General features: G+C 41.6%; 1 protein-coding gene across 1 annotated transcript in view; it reads left to right on the top strand.

The window, feature by feature from the left end:
• Positions 1-22853, top strand: part of pgm1 (phosphoglucomutase 1) — a 76285-nt gene that overhangs the window by 11962 nt on the left and 41470 nt on the right. The window contains exon 2 of the mRNA XM_078561315.1: positions 21528-21690. Within this exon, the coding sequence (XP_078417441.1) occupies positions 21528-21690 (163 nt within the window). The remainder of the gene's footprint in view (positions 1-21527; positions 21691-22853) is intronic.

The raw sequence follows: 22853 nt of genomic DNA, 5'->3' as shown, positions 1-22853 counted from the left end.
TCCCCCTTGTGCTTGTAGATGAGGGTGATGATGCCTTTCCTCATGGATTCTGACATGCTGCCGGCCAGGAGCATACTCTCGTACACTTCTAGCAGGTCTGCTTCACTCGATGCTGACAGCAGGACACCCTTCCCAGACTGCTTCACCGCGATGCTGACTGCAGGACACCCTTCCCAGACTGCTTCACTGCGCTGCTGACTGCAGAGCACTCTTCCCAGACTGCTTCACCACGATGCTAACTGCAGGACACTCTCTTCCCAGACAGCTTCACCGCGATGCTGACTGCAGGACACTCTTCCCAGACTGCTTCACCGCGATGCTAACTGCAGGACACTTTTCCCAGACTGCTTCACAGCGATCCTGACTGCAGGGCACTCTTCCAAGACTGCTTCACCATGATGCTGACTGCAGGGCACGCTTCCCAGACTCTTCGCAGCCGATGAGCTGAAATGGGGGTGAAGTTGGGTGATGATATGGAGGTGGAAATAGGCAGTCTTAGTGATGGCACAAACATGAGGGCAAGATCACATCTTGGGGTCATTTATGACACCAGTGTTGCGAACAGAGTGGCTTAATCTGACTGTTGCCAGGGAAAGGGATGGAGTTAGTAGCTAGGGAATGGAGATGGAGCGGGTTCCAAAAACAATGGCTTCAGTCCTTCCAATATTTAATTGGAGGAAATTTCTGTTCATCCAGTACTGGATGTCAAATAAGCAGCCTGATAACCTTCTTAAGGTTGTGACTCATGAGATTTATTGCTTGAATGTCACTAGTCTTCTTAACCTTGCCTCTTTTGGTTTTAAAATGAAAGTGGGTTGTGAAAGATCATGGAGTGTACCTTATATTGTAGCTTAGGTTGTACAGTTCTGTTAGGTTCCAAAGCCTTACATTGTTAATCGTGGCATACATATCATGTTCAGTCGCTTTGCTATTATTAATATTATTTATGGCAAAACGAACTTTACATAATACTAGGCCACTCATTTCTACTGTTTACTGGTTTATTCAGACAATATTTTGCTGATGTATTCCAGACTTAAGTTTTCATGACTGTCACATTTCAAAGCCCTTAAACTATTTTTCCACAGAAATAATTGGTTGTGGTTACATTTTATTAGAAAAACAATGTATGATTGTGCAAGATTTTTTTATAAATAGGCCACCTAGATGAACAGTGGTTAATATGCTAAAAGGAAACTAATTTCCCCATGAACGAAACAATAGGGTAATTCATTGGCTTGTGAGTTTCATTGAAAACCATTCCTTTGTGCTGGAAACCTATTTGAACTCTGAATAGGGATACAAGAAGGAGGATGGGACACAGGGTTGAGAATATTTTTCGAGGTAGGAAGGTTGCAAAGATAGTCGGGTTTGTTAAAGATAATGCAGTGAAGGGCTTTGCTGAGGGAAAGAGTTTATGGTTGGTAGACGATAGTTAAAGCCCCTTGATCAAGTCAAGTGAGCTGATCCACTGATGTGAATAAGTGTAGTATGTTGATATTTTGTATCATGCTGAGATAAGAGAGTCATCTGTCCCTTGGTTGAATATGCAGTGCCTGTGTGGCATCCTGGTTTCACACACATGTAAAATGTCCAGATTGAATGGATACAGAATGTGCCTTGAGATTGATCTTAGACCCTCAATACCAGTTGTGTGACAATGTCACGAAGCTTGAAACTCTCCAATCAAGATGAATTAGTTAATATTTGTACTAAGCAATCTATTTAATTTCAGGACTGGTTGCTACCACCATGCCCAGCGCAATCAAGGCAACTCACAAGTTCAACTAAATTCAACCTTGTAAGATGTAGAACAGAAAGGTACCAATGTAGCCCTATTCTTTACCTGGTTTGGGTCCTCAATGCAGTACTTAAATGATGAAATCTATATGCACTTCAGTGCCTGTAATGTAGAAATGGTGTATTGGTTTGTGATTTTAATATAATAATTTACTATTCCATCGTTTAACACCCTGCCCACCTGTTGCTTACTGAATTTGTCTGTCCATTTTTGTTACTACATGATTGTCATATGTTTCCATGTTTTCAACTTGTTTCCATGTTTTCAGATTGATTTAGTCCACATGTGAACTCCTCAATGTAAATCACATTGCCTTTGGGCTGCAAACGTGTTTCTTGAATAAAATACCTTAAAAAATTAAAATAAAAGATTGTACTGTTTGGACTAGATGAATCTGATCTTAACAGTTCTCTGTGGTCTCCTTCCTGTGAAATAAGGCAACTAGACAATTCATACCAATCTTTGCCTGGCTTAGTCTTAACCTGTTCCACCTTCATAGAAATTTGAAGAATGTGGAGACTGGTAAGACCAATCATTTAAGGATCTGCACATAATATTTGAAATTTTAATTTGTTTTTTTTCTGAGTCTTGACAGGCTGGTTTTGAATCTGAAGTAACCAACTTGTGTTAACACAGTCATGGCATTTAGCTTTCAGATTCAATAAATACCAAGGCTTAAGATAATTTTATCATGCAACAGTCCTCTGTGCCTAAGACAGAAATGCATGATTCCTGACCCCCTAGGATTTTTTGTTTGATTCTCAAGCATTACCTTTTAACTTTCATATCTTTTGTATTCTTCAAAGCTTTAAGTTAAAGGTGTTAAGACCCTGTATTTCTGCAATTTACTAATGATATTTTTAAAGGAGTAAACAATTAGTGTATAACACACAAAAAGTAAAGTGAGTCATAAAATAACTTCACCCTTAGACCACCAACATTTCAAGGAAATTCCTGTCTCTTTGAGTTCGTATAAGTTTACACACTGTGATATGAAAAACTAATATGTCAATAATAAAGTAACTCAAATGTAGCAGTAATTTTTCTGTAATGTATTAATCCTAAACTAGTAAAACAAATACTCAATGCACAGTTAATTGAAATTTTGAACACTTAATTCTGCTTCTCCTGACTTCTTTTCTCCATTGTGCTATTTTAACTCATCATTTTCCCTCCGATATAAAGCAGGCTGATACTCCACTGTAGTACTGCAGGAATGTTATATTGTCAGAGATGTTACTTTTAGATGAGACATTAAACCGAGGCTCTTTGCGCCTGTCTCGGTGGAAGAGCCCATCGCACTTTTTGAAGAAGAGCAGCAAATTGATCTGATAACCTGGCCAATATTCCATCCAACATGACCAAAATACTTTAATTGGTCATTCATCTCATTTGGTGTGGGATCTTCCACTGCGCAAAATTGCTGCCGTATTTCCCTGTGTCAGGATTTATTTGGATGCGAAATGCTTTGGGTTGATTTGAGGGCATGATGAGGTTCTGTATAAAAGTAAGCTTTTGTACTTTTTAATAACGCTGTGAATTAATTATCAATGTCAGCTTGGCCCAGTGGTAGCATCCTTGCCTACTAAGAGAAGCATCAGCAATGAGAAGGATATGGGATCAAGCCCAACTCAAGGGAACATGTAATCTATGTTGACATTTACAGCACAGTGCTAAGGTATCAAGGTGCCATCTTTTGAATAAGACGTAAAAGCAAGGACCTGACCACCTACTCAGGTGACATGCAAGATCTTGTGACACAATTTTAAGGCAGAATAGATCTCCTGCCAACATCCATTCTTCAATTATTATCATCCATTATGTAATTACTGTTTATAGGATTTTGCGTATGTACAGAGTACCATATTTGCAGATGTAACAACAATAATTAATTAGCTGTAAAGCAATTTGGAACTTGAAATGCACCATATAAATGCAAATTCTTTTTTAAAGTGAAGGCCACAGTGAAGCTATATGAGAAGGTGACGTCTGACAATTTCTGTGTTGAGGTCATCTCAATTACTTGGACGTTTAAAGTATTAATTTAAATGTAAATTCATAGTAAAATAGCATTGCAGTGTACTTAGTTTATTGATTCTTCCATATACCCACACAATTACATTGCTCACATGTTGAAATGTTACATATATATCACTTTAGCACTACATCTATATCAATAAAACTTGTGCAATGAAGGACTATATGTAATTGCCATGCAATGTGTTTTGTGGCTAATATATTTTACAGGGAAAGTTAATGGGCAAAAAAGTATTCTAGTATCCTAAGTAAACCAAAAGTGGCAGGACAAGTTGAGAGAACTGTTTAAAAGAAAAGTGTATGGGATCCTTGGCTTAATTAATAAAAGAATATCAGTACAAAAGCAAGGAAATTATGCTTAACATTAATAAAACACCAGGTTAGACCTCAGCTGGAGTATTGTATTCCGTTCTGGGCACCATACTTTAGGTAGGATAGCGAGGCCTTGGTGAGGGTGCAAAAGAGATATACTAGGATGGTACCAGAGATGAAAGACTTCTGTCATTTAAAGAGAAGCTGGGATGGTTCTCCTTAGACTAGAGAAAGTTGAGGAGATTTGATAGAGGTGTTCAAAATTATGAATGGATTTGAAAGATTAAATAAGGAGAAACGATTTCCAGTGGCAAAAGGGTTGGTAAACAGAGGACACAGATTTTAGATAATCGGTGGGAGAACCAGAGGCATCATGAGGAAATCTTGTTTTGCATGGAATGTACTGCCTGAAAGAGTGGTGGAAGCATATTCGGTAGTAAATTTCAAAAGGAAATTAGATAAATGCTTGAAGGGGGAAAGAAATTACAGGCCTGTGGGGAAAGAGCAAGGGAATGGGATTAATTGGATAGCTCTACCAAAGAGCTGGCATGGGCACAATGGACCAAATGATCTCTTTCTGTGCAGTGTCATGCTGTGATTCTATGATTTAGTTTTAAAATCTGAGCAACTGTGGCTTTAAATCTCAAAAAGCTAGATGTTGAATATCTTTGGAAAAACATGTATTGTTGCTGCACACTGAACATTTTGAAGGCAGCCATAGTGTGAAATGTATTGCACTGATGGAATACAAACCTCTCTGGTGCATGTGAAAATTTTTTCAAACTAAGTTTTCTTTGCATTCGAAGTGAAACTCACTGCATGCCTTATATCAGTCTTCAACTACGCAAATATGCTTGCTTGAGATCAGTTTTTTAAACTGCAAATTTTAATGATGTGGGGAGTTAGTACTCCACACGACTACCTCTACGCTTCTGATTTTGTTTTACCAGTAGAAAAGGCACAGACCAGGGATTAGGTAATGAGCAACCAGTTTAAGATATTTTCGCACACTAGGGAGTAGATTGCTTGCATGTTTTTGTAACTGGGAAATTGAATGGTGCAATGAGATGAAGAGACAGAGAGCAAAAATCATATGACATTAAAAAATGTCAATCAATTAAATTTGAGTGGATTAGCAGATTATATCCGTGTATGGCATGATGAAGAAGTGGTAGAATGTGTGGGTTGTTGCTGATCACTCTTCACTTGCTGAGCAAATGATCTCCACTATTTCACTGGAGAATTCAGACTACAGATTAAGTGCTTCTGCATAGTGTAATCCATAATAATATATCATCCTGGATGATTCTTGTATATTTTAAAGCAATATGATTGACTCTTAAATGGCCCAGCAAGCCACTCATTTCAAGGAGGATTGGGGATGGCTAACAAATGCTGGTCTTGCCAGCGACACCCACATCCCATGAAATATAATGGAAAAAAAGATTTCTCAGTTGCCTTGTTGGTAAAATCAGGTTAACCTTAGGTACTGCATGGTTGAAGGATGGCTACATTAATAGAGAAGGTATTTTTTGAGCTTTGCCCTCAAAGAATACACACCTCGAAATAGGCTAATCAGAAAGAAATGTACCACACAGATGGTGGGGAATGCTAAACAATATTAAACAGACTCTGATATAGTGCAGCCTTTGGTAGGATACATTCTGTTTTGACCATGCACTTCTCATCCACAGGGGGGAAACATTGCAAAACTGATTGCTGCACTGGCAAACAATGAATACATACAGCTGGTTTACACAAACCCACTTCAGCAAGACTTTTTTTTCACAAAGTTACATTTTCATCCTTCTCCATTAAATAGTGATTTCATCCTTCTCCATTAATAGCTATTTCCTTATATCTAAATCACTAATTTCTGCAACTAAATGAGTCAGTAACAAAAGATAATGATGGATCAACATATTTGTTATAAGCAACTCCAAACTATGACACTAAATATATTTTTACGTAAAATATTTAATATCAATGAACTTTGTGATTGAATTACTAATAATATACCCAAAAATATTAGCACAAAAAAGTTTCTTAAGTTTTTCCATTTTAACTACTCAGACCTCAACAAAATGTGGTAATTTTAAGCATTAATAGCAACATGCATTTACAAAGCACTTTTTAAATGCAGTAAAGCATCCCAAGGCATTTAAAAATTATGCATTCTGACTCAATTAAATCTTGGCCAAATCCTCCTGGTTGCTAAAATAAAAGCAAAATATTGTGGATGCTGGAGATCTGAAATAAAAATCAAAAGTGCTGGAAAAGCTCGGCAGGTCTGGCAGCTACTGTGGAGATAAAGAGTTAACATTTTGAGTCCATTATGGCTCTTCTTCGGAACCCACCTGCTGAGCTTTGCAGCACTTTTTGTTTTTATCCCTTCCTGGTCACTGCTTTGAATGCAACAACTGAACACCCAACAATATTTTTTAAAATTCATTTACGGGATGTGGGCGTTCCTGGCTAGGCCAACATTTATTGCCCATCCCTAATTGCCCTTGAGAAGGTGGTGGTGAGATGCCTTCTTGAACCGCTGCAGTCCATGTGGTGTAGGTACACCCACAGTGCTGTTAGGGAGAGAGTTCCAGGATTTTGACCCAGCGACATTGAAGGAACAGTAATATATTTCCAAGTCAGGATGGTGAGTGGCTTGGAAGGGAACCTCCAGGTGGTGGTGTTCCCATGTGTCTGCTGCCCTTGTCCTTCTAGATGGTAATAGTCATGGGTTTGGAAGGTGCTGTCTAAAGAGCCTTGGTGAGTTGCTGCAGTGCATCTTGTAGATGGTACACCCTGCTGCCACTGTGTGTCGGTGGTGGAGGGAATGAATATTTGTGGAAGGGAGTGCCAATCAAGTGGGATGCTTTGTCCTGGATGGTGTCAAGCTCCTTGAGTGTTGTTGGAGCTGCACTCATCCAGGCAAGTGGACAGTATTCCATCACACTCCTGACCTGTGCCTTGTAGATGGTGGACAGGCTTTAGTGAGTCAGGAGATGAGTTACTCACCGCAGGATTCATAGCCTCTGACCTGCTCTCATAGCCACAGTATTTATATGGCTAGTCCAGTTCAGTTTCTGGTCAATAGTAACCCCCAGGATGTTGATAGTGGGGGGATTCAGCAATGGTAATGCCATTGAATGTCAAGGGGTGACAGTTAGATTCTCTCTTGTTGGAGATGGTCATCACCCAGCATTTGTGTGGTGCAAATGTTACTTAACACTCGTCAGCCCAAGCCTGGATATTGTCCAGGTCTTGCTGCATTCGGACATGGACTTCTTCAGTATCTGAGGAGCCATGAATCATGCTGAACATTGTGCAATCATCAGTGAACATCCCCACTTCTGACCTTATGATGGAAGGAAGGTCATTGATGAAGCAGCTGAAGGTGGTTGTGCCTAGGACACTACCCAGAGGAACTCCTGCAGTGATGTCCTGGAGCTGAGATGACTGACCTCCAACAACCACAGCCATCTTCCTTTGTGCTAGGTATGACTCCAACCAGCGGAGAGTTTTCCTCCTGATTCCTGTTGACTCCAGTTTTGCTAGGGCTCCCCGATGTCACACTCGGTCAAATGCTGCTTTGATGTCAAGGGCAGTCACTCTCACCTCACCTCTGGAGTTCAGCTCTTTTTTGTCTATGTTTGAACTAAGGCTGTAATGAGGTCAGGAGCTGCCTGATGGAACCCACACTGAGCATCAATGAGCAGGTTATTGCTAAGCAAGTGCTGCTTGATAGCACTGTTGATGACCCCTTCCACCATTTTCCTGATGATCGAGAGTAGACTAATTGGCTGTGTTGGATTTGTCCTGCTCTTTGTGTACAGGACATACTTGGGTAATTTTCCACATTGCAACGTAGATGCCAGTGTTGTAGCTGTACTGGAACAGCTTGGTTAGGGGTGCTCCAAGTTCCACAGCACAAGTCTACAGTACTATTGTCAGGGCCCATAGCCTTTGCAGTATCCAGTGCCTTCAGCCGTTTCTTAATATCATGTGGAATGAATTGAATTGGCTGGAGACTGGCATCTGTGATGTTGGGAATCTCCAGAGGAGGCTGAGTTGGATCATCCACTTGGCACTTCTGGCTGAAGATTGTTGCGAATGCTTTAGCCTTATCTTTGCGCTGATGTGCTGGGCTCCCCCATCATTGAAGATGGGGATATTTGTGGAGCCGCCTCCTACAGTGAGTTGTTTAATTGTCCACCACTATTCACTACTGGATGTGGCAGGACTGCAGAGCTTAGATCTGATCCATTGGTTGTGGAATTGCATAGCTCTGTCTAATGCTTGCTGCTTATGCTGTTTGGCATGCAAGTCGTTCTGTGCTGTAGCTTCACCAAGTCGGTACCTCGTTTTTAGTTATGCCTGGTGCTGCTCCTTGCATGCCCTCCTGCACTCTTCATTGAACCAGGGTTGATCCCCTGGCTTGGTGATAATGGTAGAGTGGGGGTTATGTCAGGTCATGAGGTTAAAGATTGTGATTGAGTGCAATTCTGTTGCAGATGACCCACTGCGCCTCATGGTTGCCCAGTTTTGAATTGCTAGATCTGTTTCAAAGCTATCCCAATTAGCACTTTGGTAGTGCTTCATAACACGATGGAAGGTATCCTCAAAATGAAGATGGGACTTCGTCTCCACAAGGGCTGTGCAGTGATCACTCCTACCGATACTGTCATGGACAGATGCATCTGCGGCATGGTGAGAATGAGGTCAAGTATGTTTTTCCTCTTGTTGGTTCCCTCACCACCTGCCACAGACTCAGTCTAGCAGCTGTGTCCTTCATGACTCGGCCAATTCGGTCTGTAGTGGTGCTACAAGCCACTCTTGGTGATATACATTGAAGTGTACATTATACATTCTGCGCCCTTGCCACCCTCTGTACTTCCTCCAACTGGTGCTCATCATGGAGGAGCACTGATTCATCAGCTGAGGGGAGATGGTACATGGTAATCAACATGAGGTTCCCTTGCCTATGTTTGACTTGGTGCCATGAGACTTCATGGGGTCCGGAGTTGATGTTGAGAATTCCCAGCGCAACTCCCTCCTGACTGTATACCACTGTGCTGCCACCCCTGCTGGATCTATCCTGCAGGTGAGGCAGGATACACCCAGGGATGGTGGTGTCTGGGATATTACCAGTAAGGTATGATTCTGTGAGTATGACTATGTCAGGCTGTTGCTTGACTAGTTTGTGTGGCAGCTTTTTTGGCACAAGCCCCCAGATGTTAGTAAGGAGGACTTTGCAGGGTCAACAGGACTAAGTTCGTCGTTGTTGTTTCCTGTGCCTAGGTTGATGCCGGGCGGTCCATCCGGTTTCATTTCCTTATTTATTTGTTTTTAGCGGATTGATGCAACTGAGTGGCTTGCTAGGCTATTTCAGAGGGCAGTTAAGAGTCAACCACATTGCTGTGGGTCTGGAGTCACACGTAGGCCAAACCAGGTAAGGATGGCAGATTTCCTTCCCTAAAGGACATTAGTGAACCAGATGGGTTTATTACAATTGACATGGTTTCATGATCACCATTAGTTTTTTAAGACCACTACACCACCTTATTTTATTTTTAATTTCCTGCTTTTTGCTTTGAACATGTGCCTGGAAATTGCTCAGGCAAAGTAAAGTATTTTAGGTCAATATATTGTGTTGGAGTGGCATTCATAGTGGGAGAATACAAATTTGATTTCAAACCCATTCCTGTTCCCAGTATTGTGAGCCACTATGCACACCTTCTGACTGCTGGTAGAGAGCAGTATTGCTGGAGTTGGACAGGAAAAATGCCTGGCAAAAAATGAGGGTAAATTGCAAAAGCTTGTTTAAAAAAAATTCTTCATTGAGCACAACTTTCACTTTGTAAGATATTTTTTCCTTCCCAAAAGTCCCCATGGCTTTTATCATTCTGGCTGTAGTTCCTCTTTGATGTTGGGGGAAGATCCATGCAGACTGATGTGAGGATCACAATGCTGACATATCCAGGTGCGTCAGAATTCTGTGGGATATCAGAGTTGGTGACATGATTCTTCACCCTGATGGAAATGGGCTCCATGTTGCAGGAATGTGCTTGGTGGATAACAGAGCGTATCTCTGGATTTTAAAGGAATCAAATACCTGTTCTCTCCTTAGAGCCCACACCAACAGCTGAGAAAGTGGCCTCATGCCAGAATTTTGCAGTGCTGCTGAGAGGTACAAGAGCAAACTAAGGCAACAATGCCATCCAGATAGGCAATATAGAAACATAGGGCAGAATTTTGCCATCGGTGAGCAGGGGATGGGGCCCGCTCGCTGATGTGTAAGATGACGTGGGATGATGTCGGGCGGAACCCCGCCCCATTTAAATTTTCAGGAAGGCAGGGGGTGCAGCAAAATCAGCTGCGCGCCCGCCAACCTGTCAATGGCCAATTGAGCCAACGCAATTAAAGGACCTGCCCATCCAACCTTAAGGTTGGCGGGCAGGCCAGGAGCCCCAGCGGGCAATAGAAAAAACATGAAACCTCATCCACTGGCGGGATGAGGTTTCATGTAGGGTTTTAAAAGGTCTAATAAACTTATTATGTAAATTATGAACATGTCCCATCTCATTGTCACATGAGCGGGACATGTTAGGGAATTTTATTTTTTCTATTTTTCATATTTTTAAAAGTGTAAACGATCTCCCTGAGACAGCACTTTGCCTCAGGGAGATGTGTGCTCTTTCATGCGCATGCACGAAAGAGCGCATCTCGCTTTTGGGGAATCAACCCCCCGCCCGCGCAGGAAGCACATAGCGCTTCCCGTCGGACGTCACGCTGGGCGGGCCTTAATTGGCACGCCCACGTAAAATGGTGGCGGGGCCCACTTCTCCGGTGGGGATCGGCTCCCCGCCTGCCGGAGATTGGGTCTGGCCCGCCCGCCCGACAGGCAGAAAATTCTGCCGATAGAAAAAAATTATGGTACAGAAGGAAGCCATTTGGCTCATCATATTCTTGCTGGCTAAGAAAGAACTATCCAGCCTAATCCCACTTTAAAGTTCTTGATCGTGACACTGTAGGTTATGGCACTTCAAGTGTGTATCAAAGTATTTTTAAAATACGATGAGGATTTCTGTCATTATCACCCTTGCAGGCAGCGAGTTCCGGACACCCACCACCCTGAAGGTGGAAAAAAAAAATACCCCTCAATTCCCCTCTAATTCTACCAATTACTTCAAATCTGGTATTGACATCGCTTTTCACGGAAATAAATCCTTCCTATCCACTCTTATCTAGGCCCCTCATAATGTTATAAGCCTCAATTAAATCTCTCCTCAACCTCATTTGATACAAAGGCAACAACCCCAGCCAAGGACTTGGCCTGCTGCAATGCTCCAGTGAAGCCCAATGCAAAAGGAGGGACAGCACCTCAGAGAACCATAGAACCATAGAAAAGTTACAGCACAGAAGGAGGCCATTCGGCCCATCTTGTCCATGCCAGACCGAGGACACCCAGGTATGCTTTCTAATCCCACCTTCCAGCGCCCGGCCAATAGCCCTGCAGCTTACAACACTTAAGGTGCAGATCCAGGTACTTTTTAAAAGAGTTTAGAGTTTCTGCCTCTGCCACCAACTTGGGCAGCGAATTCCAGACACGCACTACCCTCTGCGTAAAAAGGTTCTTCCTCAAATCCCCCCTACACCTTCTGCCACTTATCTTGAATCTATGTCCCCTGGTTCTAGAATTCTCCACCAAGGGAAACAATTTTATCCTGTCCACTCTATCTATTCCCCTCATAATTTTGTACACCTCAATCAAGTCACCTCTCAACCTTCTTTGTTCTAAGGAAAATAACCTCAACCTATCCAATCTCTCCTCGCAGCTACACTTTTCTAACCCTGGCAACATTCTTGTAAACCTCCTCTGTACTCTCTCCAGAGCTATTATGTTCTTCCTGTAATGTGGTGACCCTCTTGCACTATTCCTTTGGTAGCATCCTGTTCCTTGGTAAAGAGAAATTAATACCTCAGCCATGCCCTCTGCTTCCACATGTAGGTCTCAGTTTTGGACCCTAAATGCTCCCACCCCTCCTTTTAATGCCCGTCTACTGTTTATACATATATAGAGTTCCCGTTGATTGCAGTCTGCGTGGGGTAGGGGTGTGGATGCTTAACAGAGCGACCCTCTGAAGCTATGTAGAATATTCTACGCATATGCAGACTCCTGGAGTGGTGGTTGGTTTCAGTGAAGAAATGATGGTGAACGCTGGCAATTTCGCTGTCACTACCATTGCAAAATCTGGCCCATTTAAATACATGCTTCACTCACTGAACTAAACATACACTTTGTATGGCGAATCGCAGTATCCGACTATCTGAAGGTAGTTGATATTCTTTACATGGGCATGAAACGAAGCAATATTTTGTCTTTACCGAATTTGTTTTGAGGGATTTATTCCTGTCAACCAATAAGATGAATGCTTAGACTTGCCAATAATTTTGCCAAAAAGGGGTTTCAGTTATAAGCAATGAATTAATTGTCTGGGTCAGTGGGTAGTGAGGTGGAATTCAGTACAGATAAACCATGGGACTATTCGAAGTTAGAAAGTGGACCACATGTTACATAGCAAAACACTTGAGCTAACAACTGGAGGGGAATGTGGGGATTTTAGTATTTTTTGTCCTCTGACGCTTATTCTCTTAAACCTTAATCTTTAAATAGCACACCAGCAGTAATTTCTGGGTTAATATCTCTGGTTACAATTTTGTTCTAAGCAGTATACATCTTGTCAAGGTTTCCGTTTACAACTTTACAAGGCGGTGCGCAACGAGGAGACAAAATAACAAAGAATAACAAATAACAAAGTGGCTGGATCAAAGCTGCTGGGACACGAGAAAGAAAGGGGGGCTTTGGATAGATTCGCCAACGTCTGATATTAGAAATAATTGTGCTTAATCAGAACTTATGAATTCTCCCCCGCATGTAAATATTTATATACATAGAGCACTCCCGAACAAAGCAGATAGCCGATGTCTGTCGGCGGCGTGGGAAGTTTAAAAAATAGACATAGGATTTCATCTCTTTTGGTATTGTATGCAGATTGTTACGTTTAAAAGTTAGGCTTTTAGAGAAAATAGCCGTTAAACCATGGTTGGAAATGAGTGCAGCATGAAATTTAATTATCGTTTTAAAAACTGGGGGCGTCAGCACATTGGGAAAGCCACACATTTTCTGACACCAAGAAAAGTACTTCATGTACCAGTAGCCGGAATCGTAGTGTGTTAAATCCAATGGAAGATGTTTGTGTGATGTGTAAATTATTCATGTTCTTAAATGTTTATAGACTACAGAGTCAATTTATGCTGGCTTGTTTGCGTGTAGTGTCATGTTTAAACTGCAATAAACAAGAGAAGCCGTCAGAACTGTCGCCACTTACCCTGCCTATCGTATTGTGGAGACATTCAGTGCTCAAATCCGTGCTGTATATTTTACACGTTCCTATACCCAGTCCTCTCCTCTAGAGGCGGTTCGGATTCCCTGTTCCTTTGGCTCTGGCTCTCAGTTGAGAAGACCAAACCTTTCTTGGTGGGATGGTGCTGAGATGGTGTCGTGTTTTCACAGTTCTCCATCCATCAGATTTATCTGACAACAGAAAGCAGCAAGCGAGAGTCTGCCTCGTATCTTGGGAGTTTGTCTTTCTAATGAAAGGACTGGAAGAAAATTCGCTCCCAATTGATTAGTGGAACAATTATTTTTTTTCTCCTCAGATTGATTTATAGCGCTCTATTTCTTTTTTTCGTGCTGACTTCTTGACAGTGATCTTTTGGAACAAGTGTGGCAACGCTTCTTCGATTACAGAAAGTGCTGTATCTGTTCGAGGGAGCTATTTCTGGGCGCTGCTTTTCTCTTTCTGAACATCTGAATCTCTCGGCAGCGTTAATGCTGCCCTTCACTGACCCATTTCGCCGGAGATTTTTCAGAAGAAATTCTGGACTTTTCTCGTCTACTTTTCATTCATTCCTTTCCTCAGACAACGTTTTATGAATCACAGACGTGTATCTCGGTATGGATGGGACTCCTTTGCCTTTAGTGACTCTGCTTACAGCTCCGTATGATGCTCAGAAACCGGGAACCAGCGGGCTCCGAAAGAAAACCAATGTTTTTCAGACCAGGCCGCGATACCTTGAGAACTTCGTTCAGTGCATCTTTGCTTCCATTGACCTAAGGGATCGTCAGGGATCTACTGTGGTGGTCGGAGGCGATGGGCGGTACTACAATAAGGCTGCCATAGAAATTATAGTTCAGATGGCTGCTGCCAATGGGGTATGTTGCCACTGGTGCATTATCGACCAACACAAGAACATTTGCCTTCATGATGCAGTTTGATGAGTTACACAGATTCAGTGGGTATTTTCAGCGTGCAAAACAGTGTAAAGTTTTGTTTGATTCTTTAATGGGGTGTGACCTTCTGGCTGGGCCAGCATTTATTGCCCATCTCTAATTATCATTGTGAAGGTGGTGAGCCGCCTCCTTCCACTGCAGTCCAGATATACCCACAGTGCTGTTAGTGGGGGGAGCTCCAGGATTGTGAACCAGCCTGTGGTGCAAATGTTACTTGGCTCTCATCAGCCCAAGCCTGAATGTTGTCCAGGTCATGCAGGACTGCTTTAGTATCTGAGGAGTTAGGGATGGTATTGAACATTATACGACCATCAGCAAACATCCTCACTTCTGACCTTTTTGATTGATGAAAGTTTTTTTTCTTATGTGTGGTATGTGGTAAAGGCACTTCCACTGAGGGCTGATGGCTCTTTTGGAGAACATGGACATGGGGTGAGTGGCCTCCTGCTGTGCTGTAAAATTCTATGAAAGTGCAACACTTAAGCTTAAAGAGGCTGGTAGGTTGTCAAAAAGCGCAAATAATATTTGGCCAGATTGTGAAGGTTATGTTTTGATTTGTGCACTGAGTGGAGAAGTTCCTTCAATTATGTTTGGTACCCAGATCAAAATTGTGTGTGTGTGTGTGTGTGTGTGTGTGTGTGCGCTGTGCCCAACTGCATCAGAGAGAGTGAAACCTTCAAAAGGCAAACATCCAAATGCAAATTTGCATAGCTAATGTTTGATTAGTGTCAGCCTTGGCTCAGTGGGTGAATTGACATTTTTGGAAACCTTTTGGATTAATACTGAAAGTTGCAGTGCAACTTCAGCAACTCTTGTTATTCTGGGCTAAATTCTTGTGATGCTGATAGGGGAATAACAATCCAGTGAGTATAGGAGACAGTGACCATGCATTCAGTAGCTGATCATCATCAACTACACTGATCAGCATGATTTTACTGAGTCCAGGAGCAGGAGATGGTTTTTCTTCACAGTCTATGAAAAAGGCTATTATATTCCAATGATGGATCACAACTCAACATTGAATGAAAGCAGTTTGATTTATTTCAAGTGCAGTTGAAGGTTTTTTTTAAATTTAAGGAAGATGTTTCCCTGTTTTAAACATTTTTTCTGTTCAATAAATTTAAGGATGCTATTGCTGGGAAATTGAACATTTTCCTATTTTGTGCACTAATTATCACCAAGCATGTCTAGGTCAGGCATAGAAGGAAAAGATGCAAAAAAAAAGCCTCTGTTTTACCAGATTAATGTCCTTTATTCCCACTTAGAACGCTTCTTATGTGCCATTTAAGTGTCACGCAGTTGTCCTTGCGATGTCTCTAACATTACCAGTTATTTCCAGTTCCATGCTGTGAACTAGGAACTGGGTTAAAACTGAATCAACTTATTTCATTTGAGACTATTACAGCTATCAGAGGGAACCATCAGTTTGGGTGTGCAATTTCAGGATACAAAAGTGAATGGGTAGTTGAAAGGGCGAATAAATTGGTTTTGCATTACTTCTGATGTTTGTGTTAATGATTGCAAACTCATTTATGTTCCCAAGGTAAGGCAAATGGTGATTTTTATTTTCCTTTTAATTTAGTTACCCCTCTGTGCTTAGCATCCCAACTGGGATTTACTAAATATGTCATCAAGGGCCATGCTAGAACACATTTTGTCCAATTTAAGCTGAACCATAGATCCTAAGAAGATTGTAATGTTATTAGGCCCAATTATAAATAGTTTTTTTCTGAACATGTGATAGTGAACAATTGTTATGTTAAATGGTAACATTTTTCTTCAACCTTGTGAATGCACAAATGTGTCAGAAGAAGAAAAAAATAACTTTAAGCAGACAAAAATGCCTTGAGCACATAGTTTAGTCTAAAATATGGTAATTGGCATTTGGAGAGGTTGGATCACCCACTTAAGAGAAATCTAGTACCAGACAAAAGACACAAAAATTAAGATAGCTTCAGACTCGGGAAGTGCCCTGCAGTATCAAGAGTTTTAAACCTTATGGCTGTTATTTGCCTTAGATTGGGTTCAATTGTGTATGTATTTGCATTATGTGACAATGTTTAGAGTGAAGGACACTGTTTAACGTGTGGTATCATACTTTTATGAATTTGTACATCGTTCAGTGTTTCTAGAACAGACAGAATGAATAAAGGTCAAATGATCCAAATTCCTTTTTTGATTTTTAGAAAAACACTGAATGCGATGACAAATAGTAACATGAGGATATAATTATAACAAAAATACAAGCACCAAATGGATAACGCCCACAGACTGACCAATTGTAAATAACAAGAGGATAGAAGAGATTATTAGAATCACAAAATCACAGTGCAGAAGAGGCCCTTCAGCCCATCGAGTCTGCACCGACATGAGAAACACCTGACCTACCTACCTTATCCCATTTACCAGCACTTGGCCTATAGCCTTGAATGTTATGACGTGCCAAGTGCTCATCCAGGTACTTCTTAAAGGATGTGAGGCAACCCGCCTCCACCACCCTCCCAGGCAGTGCATTCCAGACCGTCACCAACCTCTGGATAAAAAAGATTTTCCTCACATCCCCCCTAAACCTCCTGCCCCTCACCTTGAACTTATGCCCCCTTGTGACTGACCCTTCAACTAAGGGGAACAGCTGCTCCCTATCCACCCTGTCCATGCCCCTCATAATCTTGTACACCTCGATCAGGTCACCACTCAGTCTTCTCTGCTCCAACGAAAACAACCCAAGTCTATCCAACCTCTCTTCATAACTTAAATGTTTCATCCCAGGCAACATCCTGATGAATCTCCTCTGCACCCCCTCCAGTGCAATCACATCCTTCCTATAATGTGGCGACCAGAACTGCACACAGTACTCCAGCTGTGGCCTCACCAAGGTTCTATACAACTCCAACATGACCTCCCTACTTTTGTAATCTATGCCTCGATTGATGAAGGCAAGTGTCCCATATGCCTTTTTCCCCACCCCACTAACATGCCCCTCTGCCTTCAGAGATTAGGGTTTGGATTACCCTGCAAACAGATGTGCTTTAGCGGTGAAGATAAACATTTCTTCATTCTCCTGCTGCCAAAGCTACCAAGTTAACAGCTATCCAATTTACTCTCACATTGTCCTCCCTTTGTTAAAACTAATGTCTGACCTGCTGACTGCTTTTCCATTAATTCTTGTGGCCCGGGGGTGGCCGGGAAAGGGTCCGCCGCCCGCGATTGGGCCCAGACCGCAATTTCACACTGGCTGGCTAATTAACAGGCAGCCAGCATGAAAGGTGTGCTGAGAAGCTCAGCGCTGCCGGGATGGGGGCGAGAGGAGTGTGAGCACTAAAGTCTGCGCATGCGCGGGGGAACCACGCACTGAAAGCTCCCTGAAGGCACAGAGCTACCCCAGGGAGCTGAAGAATTGTGGATTCAAAAATAAAGATTTTAGAAATGAGAGAAATATGTCCCCACATGTGACTCAGTCACATGAACAGGGACATGATATTTAAAAGTGTTTATTTTTTAAAATTACTGTTGGAAACCTCATCCTGCCTGTGGATGAGCTTTCCTAAAAAATCCAACGGCCGCTTGGCCTGTCTGCCAACTGTAAGATTGGACGAGTAGCAAAAAAATACTGCTTAATTAATTGATTAATGGGCTTAATAGTCCCCTTAATTGTCAGCGGGCGCGCTGCTGACTCTTGCGTGCGCCCGCCGACCAAAATATCACACGATGACGTCGGGACACTCACCCGATGTCATTGAGCGTGATTTTACGCCAGATCTGGTTGGGCGCGCGCCTGCCTGACGAACGTAAAATTCTGCCCAATATTTCTGACTCTTCATCTGTCTACTCTTTTTTCTAATAATCCACTTTATATTCATCATTTTCCTTTTTCTACATCATCTCCACTTTCCTGCCCTATCCCCATATTCCTTGATTCCCTCAGTGCCCCAAACAATCTGTCAATTTAGACTTGAATATACTCACCATCTGAGCATTCACAGCCCCTCTATGATGGAGAATTTCAAAGAATCACAACAATCTTTTCTCCTCATCACAATCCTAAATGGCTGACCCCAATCCTGAGCCTATGCTCCCAAGCTTTAGACTGTCCAGCCAGGGAAAACAGCCTCTTAGAATCAACCTTGTCAAGTCCTCTTAGAATTTTTTTAAAAATCTTTAAATTTAGTCACCTTTCAATCTTCTAAAGCCCAGAGAATACTGGCTCATTCTCCTTAATCTCTCCTGAAGGGCCCGTCCTCTCATCCCAAGAATCAATCTAGAAAACCTTTGTTGCACCTCTTCTAAAGCAAATATATCCTTCCTTACCTAAGGAGACCAAAACTGTACACAATACTTCCAGCTGGGGGATGGTCGTGGTGGTCTCAGCAAAGCCCCATTTAATTGCAGCAAAACTTACTTTTATACTCTAACCCCTTTGCAATGAAGGCTAATATACCATACTTTCCTAACTGCTTGCTATACCTGCATGTTCATTTTGTAATTCAATTGCAAGGACCCCCACCCCACCCAAGCCCTTTGAATACCAAAATTTGATAGCCCCTCACCTTTTTAAAAAGATTTTCTGCTTTTCCATTCTTCCTACCAAAGTGGATAATTTCACACTTGTCCACATTATATACTATCTCCCATCTTCTTTCCCAATTACTTAATTGGTCTATTGCCCTTTGCAACCACTTTACATTCTCCTTGTAGCTAACTTAGTTTTGTACAGTTAGAAAACTGAGATATATTACACTCAGTCATTTGATGTAGGTTGTAGTTAGCTGAGGTTCGAGCACTAATTCAAGCTCCAATATTTACACCCTGCGATGTCGAAAACGACCTGTTATTTCTAATATCTTTTTTCTGCTCATTAATTAATTTTCAATCCACACTACTATATTACCCCCTAACTCAATGAACCCTAATCATGTATGCAATTAAATTCTTGTGTTACATGCCTCCTGAAAATCCAAATACACCATATCTACTGATTTCACCCTTTTCTACTCTGCTATTTACACACTCCAAAAAGCTCCAACTGTCCTTGGAAAAATTTTAATAATAAATTCTATTTTCCCTACCCCTAATATCAGGCCAATTGCTGTATGGTTCCCTTTTTTTCTCTCTCCCTCCTTTCTTAAAAAGATAGGTAACCACATTCCCATCTGTTAATATCAACAAACTATTCTCTAAAAATGAACCGTAATGACAGGAAAGAAGATATAGTTTGATAGCTTCCTTAATGATTGATTTGACAGAATAGAATTTGACTTATTCTATCACCATAAATCTCTGACCCTCAACATTTTGTGTTATGTGGCACAATGCACCTGTTATAAAGCAAAGTATCTTGCGACTCAGCATGAACAATACACATGAGCTCTGTTGCAAATATATTAATAATTGCACATGATTCTTGACTTCCTGAAAAATCCTCTTGTTGCCTATTTCCATCACTGCTGCCTGACTATGCCTCAGTTATGTCTCATTATACTTACTGTGTGTCATGGCTCCCATTCAGTTCTCCTAGCTGCTTCTTCAAGGCTGGCATTATAGTGCAGGAGAGTGCCACCACCTGAGGCCAACTGAAGTCCGGCCCCTCTCTTTCCTAGCTCCCTGCTGCCCTGGTGGTAATTCCCTTCCTTCAGTCATTCCTCAAAATATGACTGAGCCCGATCTTGCCCTTATTGCACGACCAGAGCTCTGAACCACTAATTCAAACTGCTAAACTAGGCAGTAAATATAGATGAATTTTTGACCATGAGCTGGAAGTAGCTTAAGTTAAGGACTTGCTTTTGCCATTGTGAAAATGTTCAACCTAGTTATTTCTCAGTCACAGACGGAACGCAATTTTATTCTGAGGACAGGTTGCCTAAGCTGTAAAGTCTGTGTTTAAAAACAATGTACAGAGCTGTTTATCTATTTTATGTAACACAGACCTCACTATCTCAGTGCCGGGAACCCCATTTCTAAGCCATTGCTCTCCCCATCCATGCTAAGCACCAGCACCCTTCTCCTGCTCACAGTTTGCTGCAACTGCCCGTACTATTCCTACACCACCCCCAGCTTGCCAGTTTCATCCTCATATCTGGAGTCTACGTCTCTTCCCTCCATTCATGACTTATACCAAACAAAAACCCTACCTTTTTCACAGTGGCAGCTTGCAGAGGCTGTGTGCTCCTTTTCATGGTCCCCTGAATCTCCCAGGAAGGAAGAGGAAACTTGCCTCTCACCATCTCAAAGTTCTTCACAGACAATGAGTTACTTTTGAAATGCAATAAAAATCGGACAAATTCAATCAATATAAATCAGTGGCCCTGATTAAAAGAATTTATTACAGTGGATGAAAGCAAATAACTTCTATCTCTGTCTGCCAAAAAAGATTCAGTAATGTTGTACAAGATCCTTTTAAAGCCCTTTTATCAAAAAAAAGGTAAATCATGAGTCTTTTCCATTAAATCAGTCTTTAAGTATATTTCTTTTCAATATAGATAAATCCCATAAAACATTCTTTCATTTCACTAATTGCAACACTCTAAGAAGTTGCAGTTGAATTATCAGTGAATGCAAATTAATGAGACACATACTGAAACTGTATTGTAGACTGCAGTTATTTGCTGATGGCTTGAAGGTCGTCATTATTTAACTGTCCTGACTGTAAAAGTTTGGGATAATCTTAATCTGATTCCTTGTAGGCACAGATTTATAACATAAAACAGCCCATAATTTTCAGTAAATTTGCAATCCTAAGGATGATCTCATGGATCACCAAGGATGTGGGTACTGGAAATGCCACCCTGATGCAGTAAGGGGTGCTCTTCTGAGGTTGGTGCAGCATAGGGGAAAAAAAATCACTGCGCAGACTCATGCCATAGCCAACCTTGTGGTGCTGTATGCTGGATAAGAAGAGTGTTTTATTCCTCAGTACTGGCTTTCTTCAACTTTTGCAAGGATAAATTTCACTTCAAACAAAGTAGAATTAAGAAGTTTTAAATGAATAGTGCCACTCTTTCAAGATTTTTAACATCCTTTTAACAGATTGGACGCTTAGTAATTGGGCAGAATGGAATTCTCTCGACTCCAGCTGTATCCTGCATTATCAGAAAAATCAAAGCAATTGGAGGAATTATTCTGACAGCAAGCCACAATCCTGGTGGGCCTGATGGAGATTTTGGGATCAAGTACAATATTTCCAGTGGAGGTGGGTAATTCACAAACAGTGGTAGAAATGGCTGTTGATTAACTCCGATATTTCAAGCCGATGCTGTGATACTCATACATGATAGGCCTTGTTTAGAATAGTTCAAAGGTAGTGATTACAACTGTATAATTTCATTTTAGACAGACATGGAAGTGTTTATTGGTCCCAGCTTACTTCCTGCTGTTTTCCTTATTTCCAATGATGTAACATTCCAGCAAGACAGGTTAAGAGTCACTATCATGCAATAGCACCTGCAAGGTAGAGTTTCATTGAGCATTTGTTAAACTTGAATGATATTTGGAGGATGGGTCGTGCAAAATGGAATGAGATTCAGAGAGGATGATGCAGGAGAAAAATACTTATTTTAAAAAATGGCTGGGGAAAATATTCATAAGGAATAATTCTCTTCTGGAAGAACAGTGGCCATTTTAGAAATCTATTTGTAGCCTTGTGATCTACTGTTTTCTATTTCTGGCGAAGAAAGAATATTTGACTGTTTTGCAGAGGTTGCTTCCAATGGGCTACTTTTGGATTGAGAGGCATTGGCTTCCTTCCCAAACCCGAATGCTGATCCCAGCTTGATTGCTGAGATTCAGACGTAGCAGTACAGGTAGGATGCTGCCCCTGCTTAGCTCATTAACCCCATCTTAATGTAACATCTGAGTACGTCATAGGCATGTGTTTCAAAGCAGGGAATGTCTTCTCTTTGTAAAGTAGATGTTCTTCATGATTTTGACTTCCCTTTCCGCTGTGCCACCCCCCGCCCCTGAAAGAATATTACTCCCCTCTTCTGTTTTATCAAAGAACAGTACAGCTCAAGGAGATAATTCAGTCCACCAATCTGTACTGGCTCTTTGAAAGAACTGTTTAATTAGTTCCATGTCGTTGCTTTTTAATTCAGAAAGGCCCCAGCACTGGACTTAGATACATGTGCTTAAAGTGGCAAAGTTGTATTCGGCGTTTTTTCATTTGCTTAGAAGTTTACAGTATAAACACATTTGTGCATCACATAAATGTATTGTCGTCTCCATCCTGTCCCAGTTTATAGCATTTGTGGGGAATTGAAATTATGATAGAATAGCATCAGCGTAGAACATCAGATGACATAGCTGCTGGAACAACCATAAGGCCTCACACTACACTTCTGAGTAAATAATAAATTA

The sequence above is a fragment of the Cetorhinus maximus genome, chromosome 17 (assembly GCF_964194155.1).
Source record: "Cetorhinus maximus chromosome 17, sCetMax3.hap1.1, whole genome shotgun sequence".
Classification (NCBI taxonomy): domain Eukaryota; kingdom Metazoa; phylum Chordata; class Chondrichthyes; order Lamniformes; family Cetorhinidae; genus Cetorhinus; species Cetorhinus maximus.
Note: the sequence above shows the minus strand (reverse complement) of the source record. Positions and strands in the feature narration are given on the sequence as shown.